This window comes from Aplysia californica, unplaced genomic scaffold (genome assembly GCF_000002075.1).
Source record: "Aplysia californica isolate F4 #8 unplaced genomic scaffold, AplCal3.0 scaffold00051, whole genome shotgun sequence".
Lineage (NCBI taxonomy): Eukaryota > Metazoa > Mollusca > Gastropoda > Aplysiida > Aplysiidae > Aplysia > Aplysia californica.
In genome coordinates, this window is record NW_004797321.1 from 1358549 (window position 1) to 1368812 (window position 10264).

At 41.2% G+C, this 10264-nt stretch overlaps 1 protein-coding gene across 1 annotated transcript in view; it reads right to left on the reverse strand.

Moving 5' to 3' along the window:
* Positions 1-2589: 2589 nt before the first annotated feature.
* Positions 2590-10264, reverse strand: part of LOC101851477 (putative methyltransferase DDB_G0268948) — a 14966-nt gene continuing 7291 nt past the window's right edge. The window contains exons 4-7 of the mRNA XM_013079418.2: positions 8485-8593; positions 7813-7913; positions 3428-3559; positions 2590-2713 (exon numbers count right to left, since the gene is read on the reverse strand). Coding sequence (XP_012934872.1) covers positions 2596-2713; positions 3428-3559; positions 7813-7913; positions 8485-8593 — 460 coding nt within the window. The 3' untranslated portion in view covers positions 2590-2595. The remainder of the gene's footprint in view (positions 2714-3427; positions 3560-7812; positions 7914-8484; positions 8594-10264) is intronic.

The window sequence follows — 10264 nt, forward strand, 5'->3', positions numbered from 1 at the left end:
ATTCTCTTCTTTCCACATACTTTTATCAGTGTTTCTGTTAGTAAGTTTTTAAAGAGAGTCCATGTTTCTTCAACGTTCATAGAACTGGTGTCTCGGTTTTCTAGTCTCTTTGTGATCTCGTCCTCAACTTTCTGCACATTGCCCTCTTCATTGAGTTTTCGTAAATTAATGTTCTCTAAATGTTTCTTCTGTTTTTCACATGGGTCTTTTTTTCTCTTTACTCGTCATCATCACAGGTTGGTGATCTGTATCAAAGGTGATGTTTGGGATTGATCTTGCATCAGTTGTTTTTGTGCTATGAGCGATTCGTCTTAGTATGAAGCCGATCTGTGAGGAAATTTCTAGGTTGTTCCATTTGTACCACGACTGAGTTTGACTTGGCCTGTGCTGGTAAAGAGTATTTGTGATGTATAATTCATACTCTGCACAGAGAGCTAAAATAAAAGTTAAAGAAATATGACTATTTAATAAGATATAGAAATACATAGATATCGTTGTCGGTGTAAATATATATACATACACTGAAATTGATATTGTATATACAAATGTAAATAAGTCTTTACCATATTTACAAAAATTTTCATAAATGTCTGTCCGTCCTTTCATGTCAGCATAATGATGATAGTGTGACTGTGTGCGGTTGCAAGCTCTGAAAAACTCTAACTAAGACAAGTCTGATTCTGTTGCAGTGAAACCTGTTGGCACTTAAATGACCAAGATTGGGTCGATAGTGCCGTAAAACACCTACTCAATCAATCATGAAAGGCTGAGGGTCCGACTTGCGGCACTCCCAGACCGTGCACATACCATTATAAATGTGGTGATCCAGATGTTTAACCTCCCCACTGACATCAGTGTTTACATTGACTTAATCAACAAAATCATCAATAGAGCACAAAAACATTCACAAACATTAACATTGTCACGAGTAGTGTTATTTTGTTTTCTGACACCCCCTCGGCACACAGACTCAAAGTGCCCCTTTATCTTGCATTTGGGGCAGACAGTGTTAATAAAGACAGGGCAGATTTTCTCCCGGTCACGTCTGCGGGTTCCATGTTTGTCTTTTGAACCGCAATAGTGGCATGGTTTTTGCTGTTGGCGATAACTACTGGAGGCCGCCGAGGTGAAGGTGTGCGGTATGACGGGTGCAGCTGTGCGATCATGTAGCCGCAAGGCAGAGCGCTCGTTACTCTCTTTAGCCTCGATAACTTTTATTATCTCCTCGAATGTCATGTTCTGGTTTGTGTCACCAGCAACAGCAGTAGTATTTTGTTTTTACTGTTATAACTAGTTTTGGTACAACGGGTATTCAAAAAAGATGTATAAATTGAAATAAATCAATGTCGTGATCAACACAAGAGCAAGCACCCTCCATGATGACAATATCGTTCTCAGCTATAACTGTTGACGGTGCGCTAAAGTGCACGGGAACCTTCAGATCTGTACTGTGTTTGACTTTAGTTTCAGTAAGATTTTAAACGGCACTTGCAACAAAATAAGGTAAAATAGGTGCCAAAGATTAGACTTGTTACAAGAGAGTGACAAACATAAACAAAAAGGAGAAGAGAAAAGGACGAAAGACATTTCATAGGAAACACCGTTTTGTGTATTTGAAGTAGGTAGGCAGGTAGGTGTGTGTGTGTGTGTGTGTGTGTGTGTGTGTATGTGTGTGTGTGTGTGTGTGTGTGTGTGTGTGTGTGTGTGTGTGTGTGTGTGTGTGTGTGCGTGTTTTTTTTTCTCTGTGTGCCATACTACATGTATTATGTTGAACGAAATGGATATTATTGTGAAAGTGTCCCTGTCTTTACTCAAACAAGAAGTTCAAACAAACGTTTTGATTACAACTTCATAAGTTCAATAGACAAGAAGTCATGGGAGAAAGCAACGAATATTTTCACATAAGGAGCAGCCACACAGTTGGCCCGAGCGATGCGTTATTTCTAGTCCCCACCAACCATTAATTATAATTCAAATATCAGGATTAACCCCTTTATATCCTCTGCGACAGCGTGTTTGTTCCAACGTTACCTGTACAACAAATTATATGGAAAAAGAATTCGCTGAGGCAGATTCTCAACACAAAAGTTTACTTTACGGACTGCACTGACATAATTAATAAGGCACACAAATTGGCGCTTAAAAAATTTCAATCGCATTACGTCCGGTCATTAGGTTTCGAAATTCAATCATCCCTAATACGTTAGGCCTACCCAGCAATTGGTTTGTGGTCGTTTTTACTGTTGCTGCTACTGATTAAAGTTGTAATCTTTTCTTCTGCGTGGAAATGCAACAGTGAAATGAAGTGTCTTCCAGTACACCAGAAACACCGGTCACGTAAACATCTGAGTCAATAGACCGACAAAAAGACACAGAAAATACGAAAATACGAAATATAGCCCCCCCCCCCCCTTTCCCCCTTGTCTTTCTTTCTTTCCTTTTGTATTTTAGAATAGACTACTTGGACCGAGCGAAGAAAAAAAATCTTTATGGGAACTACAAGACGAGTTGAACAATCTTGAAATAAACATAAAAAAATATTTTAAAGAAAGTGAAGGTACAGTTTGAAATTATATTAATTACTTGTGGCATATTTTATTGTTTCTTCTTTCCACCGTTGGGTTTTCGGCCCATCACAAAAAACAGCGGGAAGCTCACTGTCAGTTTGTAGTCAAGGTCAGAGTCCAACTCCTTCCAACACAGAAATCGCAGCCTGGGGTGTGATAAACAGAAGGGATAGTGTAACATACTTTCGAACACACACACACACACACACACACACACACACACACACACACACACACACACACACACACACACACACACACACACACACACACACACACACACACATACGCTTTTATATATTTATATATATATTATTTAAAAAATTATATGTATAATATAAACACACACAGACACATAACAACAACAACAACAACAACAATAACATTAACAACACATCAACCATGAACAACAGCATCCCCAGTGGCATTGTAATATACCTTACATTCTTATTATCTCCCTTCAGGAAAAAGTTGTGCTATTGCTTACGTACTGATGATCTCCCTTGAAATATGACACTGTGCTCTATTTCTTTGACTATATTTTTGTGCTATTCTTCTCGCTGTCTTGACCAGGGTCTTGACATCCTTTTTTGTTTTGGTAACATCCCCTGAGACAGAACGTTGTGTTATTTCTTCTTCTGTTAATATTCCCTATCATAAAACATTGTTTTATTTCATTACGTTCTGATAATCTCCCCTGAATTAAAACATTGTTCTATTCCCTATGTCCTGGTAATCTCTCCATAAATATAACATCGTTCTATTCCTTATGTTCTGGTGATGATCTCCCCTGAAATAAAACATTGTTCTAATCCCTATATTCTGGTCGTCTCCCCTGAAATAACTATACAATCTCTTACGTTCTGATGATTTCCCCTGGCAGGTCGTGCCCCCGAGGCGAGTCTGTAAACCACTGGGCTGACCCCAGTGACGCAACAAAGCCCCCGTAGTCTTCTATACTCAAATCATAGAGAAGGGGCTCAATCTCTTCCCTGTGGATTGAGAGAGGGATGGAGAGAGGGATTGAGAGAGAGAGAGAGAGAGAGAGAGAGAGAGAGAGAGAGAGAGAGAGAGAGAGAGAGAGAGAGAGGGAGAGGGAGAGGGAGAGGGAGAGGGAGAGGGAGAGGGAGAGGGAGAGTGAGAGGGAGAGGGAGAGGGGATGGGGGGGGAGGAAACGGAGGAGGGGAGGAGTAGTGTGTGTGCTGGTGAGAGAGTGCGTGGGAAAGAGTGACAGAGCGAGAGAAAAAGAAAGTGGGAGAGAGAGAGAGAGGGCGCAAGACAGAAAAACAAACAGGCAGATAATCGTGGGACAAACAGAGTAAGGAGACAGATATATTGAACGACAGAGATGGAGAGACAGAGGGAGAGCAAGAGACAGATAGAGAGAATGAGAGAGAAAAAGAGAGAGAGAGCGAGAAGAGAGACGGGGAGGAGAGTAAATTATGATGGTTGGAGCTTTATGCCTCCACCTCCTCCCATCTGTTGTTGTTGTTGTTGTTATTGTTGTTGTTGTTGTTGTTGTTGTTGTTGTTGTTGTTGTAGTCGTTGTGTTGTGTTGTAGTCATTGATCCAGCAATAGCTGGGTCCTCGCTGTTCTGTCCAGTGCCATGTCGTGCAGGTTTGCTGCAGTTGCTGAAATGTTCCATAGAGTGTGTTGTCAATGTTAAGTCTCGGAGGAAGAAGTGTTGCCCTGATGCCATTTAGGGTTGTGCATGCAGTTGAATAGGTGGTGATCCACAGTCTGATTTGCTTTGTCACAAAAAGGACATACAAGGGGAAGTTCTGGTTGTTGTTTATTTCTGCTCAAGTGGAAGTTGAGGTGTAGGCCTACATGTTCTGTTCGTAGGCAGAAGACAGTGGTCTGCTTCTTTCTCGGTAGATGGTTGATATTGTCATTTGTTTTATAGTAGTTATATGTTTGAAAACTGCTCTCCCAGTCTTTCCGAAGGCCCATCTGTTAATCCAGTCTTGTTTGTTGTTGCTTTTAATAATTTGTTTTACAGTGTTATATGACGTTTAAATGTTGGTCTGTCCCTGTCTATATCCCCTTTTGACAATTAGTGTGTCTACTCTGTCATTTCCAGGTGTGTTCGAGTGTCCGGGAATCTACTGCATCACCAGGTTGGCGGTATGTTACCAGGGGATGGGAACCAAACAGTATATGTGTCAAGTCTTGGTTTAGATGATGGTCATTTTCTACTGTTCGCAAGACTGATAGGGAGTTAGTGAAAATTGTAAGGCATCGTGTTGAAATCAGGCGCTCGTCAAAATAATGAAATGGAAGATACAGGCATTTTTTTAGGACGCTTGGTGATTTTTTTTCGATTTTTTAATTTTTGGCTCAACACCTTTCATGTCCTTCTAAAAAACCATTTCTAAGTGGATGTTTCGAAAAACGTTAATGAAAAGACCCCCCCCCCCCCAGTAAATTTTCTGTTTCCAAGGACTCTTAAGCTTTGGAAGTCACCGAGCTTTGCAGCTATTTTCTCTGAAACCAATGGATAATCCCCGACCTCCTTCACTCCAAAATATCCCCACTTCTATGTAAGATAATATATGGATAATTATCCTATTGAACGCAAGACAAATTTTAATGAGCAGGCTTTAAGATGAAACCAATAACTCTATAATATGCTCAACATTTGACGAGCGCCTGATTCCATCACGTCGTGACAGTTTTGAAATGTTGAATTGAGATAGTTTGACAGGCGGGATACACTGACGTACCAATAGAACCACGCAGTTACTTATTCATTACAATAATCTTCTATGGTGGGAATCGAACTCAGACCTTTTGCCGGCTTTTGTTAGGAGCATTATGGTGCTGGAAGAAAAACCAATCGGAGAGGGTATTTTGAAAGAAGAAAGAGAAAGATTTGGGTTCTATCTGGATTCAAGACCTGAACTTCCATCGATTTGCTTAAATTATGACAGCCTACTGCCTCACTGGCCATTTGTATTACATTAGAAAACAAGAAAGATTTAAAGTCAAGTGTTGTGTGTGAGTGCACATAATATTATTATGCCTTGCCACCGAGGAACGATTCTCCTCAGATCGAAGTTTGTAAAACTCTTAATGGAAAGTCCTGAAGTTGAAAGAGAATAATAATATCCATAGATATTATTATGTGTAACGAGTTCACCTGAGCAAACTTTCATACGAGACATTGTATCTTTAAAAAAATCCTACTTCTTAGGAAAAACAGAGAGGTAGAAGCTAGCCAAGGGCGACTTGATAATACTATTATTTTTAAGACTTAATTCTTGGGTAACTACACACAGTCAAGGTACCGTAACATTTCTGAGGATTACCTAATATAATCATTAACTGGAGAGCCATTATCGCCGCATAATGTCTATGACGACTTTATTTATTGTCAACAAAACACCCTGCAAGATCCTAACATTTGTTTTATATTTGGATAAAAGAGCCACTCTCGAGTTTGCTCTTGTGTGTGCTCATTTGTAAATTTTTCACTTTCATTAACACCGGTCCGTAAGAGGCAACTGGAATAACAGCTGTATGGGTGTGTGTTAGTAGGTGTTAATGTGTGTGTGTATGTGTATATGTATGTGTGCTTGTGTGTGTTTGCTTGTGTGTGTGCTTGTGTGTGTGTGCTTGTGTGTGTGTGCTTGTGTGTGTGTGCTTGTTTGTGTGTGTGTGAGTCTGTGTGTGTATGTGTTGGGTTTTTTTTTTGGGGGGGGGGAGTGTGGGGATCAAAGGGTTTGTTTTTATGTCATTCTTGTAAAGGATCAAGCATGTCCGTGACAGGGAGCTTTGGTGGATGACATGGACCTGAATTATTAATATCCTAAACCGTGCACTGTTATGGCACTGCCCTTGGCTCGCCTTGAAAACTTCAGTACCCAACATGTGCACCATGAGCCGCGCCATTACCACCAAGTGAAGAGCAAAAATGTCGCACGCAAGCATTCGTCCTTGTGGTTTTAGTTATAGTAAGAATGTTACGGCACTTGCAGCACAATAAGGTCATTATAAGTGCCAAAGATTAGAGGTGCCACAAGAGAGAAATAAACACAAGCAAAGACGGAGGAGACATCAGGACGATAGATGTTTGATAGGAAAGAAGGAGCAAAGCACATCAGACCACCCCCCCCCCCAACCACCCGCCTGCCTAGTGAGGTTTAATGGCTCTGAATGTGTATCTTGCGAGCAGCGTTCTCTCTTAACGCGCGCTTTTTTATAGCTGGATAGCTGAAAGCTTTTGATCTGACAAAGAGGAGACAAGGGGCTCTCGTGGCCTAGAGGTTAAGGTGTTCGATTCTCATTCAAAGGTCCTGGGTTCGAATCCGGGTAGCAACCGAAACAATTTCTTCTCTAAAATTGTCTCCTTTCACCTCCTTTGCTGTTGTCTAGCAATGTTCTGTCGTCTGCTTTCATCTCCACTTTATGCCCCCACCCCCTCAGCTCCTTTGCCCCTACTCTGGGCTCTTGACTCTTTCTGCGGCCTTTCTACTACTACCCCTTGGCTCATTCTTACCGCTGTCTTTCAGCCACACCTCTGATCTTCTGGTAGGAAAGATCTACACCTAGCCTTCTCGGACGAGGGCTAAAAATCTTGGAGGACCTGTGTGCAATGTGTGCACGTTAAAGATCCCTTGGTGGTCTAAAATCGATAAGAGTAGGCTTCGGCCGTCCCGGGCAAAAGTCAAAATTTCCTACCAACTGAAAAAGTTTAATGTGTCCCGCGCGCTCATATGATCTTATGCAGTTGCGAGCGCCGTAAAACACTTATTTAAAAAGTAGAAAAAGAGGAGGAGAGATAAGTGCAATAGATATTTGTTGGAAAGAAAGAGCAAAACACATAAGAGCAGAAGTAGCAGCAGGATACGTATAATTATGCAATGAGGCAAAACAACTAACAGCAGTAACAACAACAATAACAACAATGACTTTGTCATATCAGCAAAATGAAATGAGAGAGAAGCAGCTACAATAACAATACCTACAGCAATAACAACAGCAACAACTATACCACCACCACCAACAACAACAACAACAGCACTAACAACAATAAAAATAACAACAACAGCTATAATTTTTTAAAAAAGTAACAAGTATCTGTCATTCTCAGCCACAGTTACCACAATTCACTTCATCACCTTGGGTAGGATAAGCAGCAGCAGATGCAGCAGCAACAGCAAAAGCAGCAGGGGCAGGAACAATAGCAACCACATCAACTACAACGACAACACAAACAACATGTATTCCTGCTTTCCTCACCTCCGCCACCCTGGATAAGGTAAAGTCACGTCCCTGTATCTGTTGATGAGTTTCTCTGTTGCCGGGTAATACTTTGCCACGTATTTGGAAGATAGATTTAGCTGTGGAAGAATGGGACAGTAGTTCGTTTGTTGTTGTTGTTGTTGTTGTTGTTGTTGTTGTTGTTGTTGTTGTTGTTGTTGTCGTCGTCGTTGTCGTCGTCATAATTCCTGCTGTACTTATTTTTGTTGTTGTAGTTATTAATGTTGTGGTCATTGTTATTGTAGTAATTGCTGTTCTTGTCGTCGTCGTCAATGTTGTTGAAGTTATTATTGTTGTTGTCGTTATTTTTGTAATTGTGGATGTTGTTGTTGTTGTTGCTGTTGTTGTTGTTGTTGTTGTTGTTGTTGTTGTTGGTGGTGGTGGTGGTGGTGGTGGTGGTGGTGGCGGCGTTAAATTTAGAAGTCGTATCTTTGAATAACATTGCAGTATTCATCTGGGTGGTGACACCAGTAGCGTTTCCGGATATGTCAGTCATTTCCAAGGTAGATCAGTGGGGATTTCTGCTGTAATCACTTACTGTATGTATCTGTCAATGGGGATATCTGTACTCACATACTGTATGTATCTGTCAATGGGGATATCTGTACTCACATACTGTATGTATCTGTCAGTGGCGATTACGGTACTCACATACTGTATGTATCTGTCGGCCTCAGGATGTGTGAAGGACTCTGGGCCAAAACTATACAGAATGAGGGAACCCCCGGGCTTCAGTATTCGATCTGCCTCCTCAAAGAATCTGGATGTAGACGAAAACGTCGTATTTCATTGCGAAAAATATGAAAAACTAAAATCTGGCCGATCCCCCCCCTCTCTCCCTCTCTCTCCCTCCCTCCCCCTCTCTCTCTCTCTCTCTCTCTCTCTCTCTCTCTCTCTCTCTCTCTCTCTCCCCCTCCCGTTTTCCGCAATTTCTATCCAATTGATCTAGTACTCTCCTTGAAACCATCAGTGCCAAGCAACCACCAAGAGAAAAGTGAAATTGCCCCTTGCAAGTATTCTGCAGAGTGGGTTAGTTTTTGTAAGAGTTTTACGACACTTGTAACACAATGATGTCATATAAGTGTTGAAGACTAGAGATGTTACCAGAGATCAATAAACACACTCAAAAACTGGTTGTTATGTTGAAAAAAAACCATGTTTATATAGGTTTGTACAGAATAAAAAGTACCTGAGACATCACTTTTTAAATCTTCACTGTCATGCAGTTATATAAATCCATCCTGTTCAAAGTCCTACTTCCACGTCCTAGTTGGTGAGCAGGACAAACTCGCACCGTACTACATTAAATCAATGATAGTACATAACAAGATGGGCCACTCAGCCAAAAAAGTGTCCGCAGGAAGTATGCTCTTTGCTTCAGATGGCGCTGCAGTCTGTTTTGAAGCTCTCCTTCGTTTTTCCAGAAGAAGAATAGGAATAGCACCTCCTTGCGTGCGCATATCGACTGCTGTTCATCAGCAGTTCGGGTACGTTCAGTGCGGAGTTTTAGGGTTTTTAAAATTTTAATGACCTCTCGCCTTTCATTCTAAAGTCAAATTAAACGAAGAAAACTATCACCCTTTCCTCCGGAAGAGGTTTTTTTGTCAGCGTAACCATTTTAAAAAAGCGTTCTTCCGAAATTTATCCCAAAACATGCTAGTTTCACTTTGATTTTTAAAAACTCAAGTAGGGTAACTCTGTTCGCAAAGAGTGCGCTTTTGTGAAGAGGGCGCCACCAAATTTTGAGGACACTTTTTTAATTGGCTCAAAGAGAGAAGTGGCCCATCTTGTTATGTACTATCATTGATTAAATCTAGTTGTAATCGAATGCAATCTGCGGCGAAACGACCATTCATATTTTCCACAAGTACACGCCGCGACGTAAATGCGGCGAAACATCGACCTCCTGTCACAATTAGATGCATTTGATGAAAATCAACAACAGCCAATCAGATGGCTATTGTGTGTCACGTGACTTTTGCAGGGTAATTTTTAATTTTTAATATATTAATTTATTGGTTTTTTAATTTTTTAAAATCAATTTTTTTTTTTTTGGGGGGGGGGGTGGGGATTGCTCGTGGAATAATGTGCGTTCAACACCGGCGTATGTGGTGTAGCGCTTAGACGCTTCGCTGTCGTACTCGGAAGACCCGAGTTTGATTCAAAGTCGGAAGAATTCTTATCTAGTATATCTGTTTTTCCACTGGGATGGTGTATCCGTCTCAGCCCAGGGTAGCGCTGACAGGCAGGGTCAGAAGCCCGCCTCCTAAATAATCTAAATTGTGCAGATGGGAGCGTGAAAATAATAATATCTAGATTAAAAACAACCTCGCCCATCTCTCTGTCCCTCCCTCCCCCACCCCCTCTCTCTCTCTCGCTATCTCTCTCTCTCTCTTTCTCTATCTCACTCCCTTTATTTATCTGTTTCTTT